We start from the raw sequence: 790 nt of genomic DNA, 5'->3' as shown, positions 1-790 counted from the left end.
CTTGGACATCTTGTATCGTGGTCACCACCTGTCGCATGACCGAGCGTTCGTGGCTTGAGCAACTTGAATGTAGCCACTTCAGCGATTACTTAGAAATCGCTACACCACAGTACCAGCTGGGCGATGTAATATATTTACATCTAGACGACTAGGTGTGACACGCGTACCGAGGGAGCTGATGATTGACCTGCTATGGCATTGAACCATTGATGATCGCTCTGCCTTTGGGTGGCTAACTACGGGAGGACGGGAACTTGGGCTAGGCCAAAGTTCTATCTTATCAATTCTGGATATTGGATGTTACATGGGCTTCATTCCGGAACGGCTTGAGAAAGAGGAAAAATCCGTTTCATAGTCGTCTCCATCAAAACGAAAGGTATTGCATTACGAAGGACCCTGTTTGTCGATGATCAACTCGTCATATCGACGTCAGACCGTGGTTTGAAAACGCGAGCAGAGACAACGAACAAGTTCACCAGGGTGGTATGTTTCGCGCGGAGAAATCCTCCATCGTGTACTTGGTCACGGGAAATGACCACTACCCCGTTGTAGAAATCAACAATAGGCGGGGGATTCCACAGCCGGCACGGGTGGTGACATCAGTGGAAAGATTTGAACATTTAGGTGTGTAACGTGTGAGTGAAGGCCAGTGCATCACTCCCACCGACGTGGGCAAAGTTGTGTGCGGTCGTGGAGCGACTGAACATTCTGGGGTTGTCTGCTGCGAAGGTCCGCTACGTGATAATCACATCTGGATACCTTGCCTTCGTTACCGTATGGTCTTAAGCGA

At 49.5% G+C, this 790-nt stretch overlaps 1 protein-coding gene across 1 annotated transcript; it reads left to right on the top strand.

Annotated features, from left to right (window-relative positions):
- Positions 1-485: 485 nt before the first annotated feature.
- On the top strand, positions 486-786 carry PPTG_23188 (hypothetical protein; the record flags this gene model as incomplete). Its single annotated transcript, XM_008908968.1, has 2 exons — positions 486-590; positions 646-786. 2 exons carry the CDS (start codon positions 486-488, stop codon positions 784-786), a joined length of 246 nt encoding a protein of 81 aa, XP_008907216.1.
- Positions 787-790: the final 4 nt, after the last annotated feature.

Source organism: Phytophthora parasitica, assembly GCF_000247585.1.
Source record: "Phytophthora parasitica INRA-310 unplaced genomic scaffold supercont2.32, whole genome shotgun sequence".
Classification (NCBI taxonomy): Eukaryota; Oomycota; class Peronosporomycetes; order Peronosporales; family Peronosporaceae; genus Phytophthora; species Phytophthora nicotianae.
The sequence above is the reverse complement of the archived record's forward strand: the minus strand, read 5'-3'. Positions and strand labels throughout refer to the sequence as shown.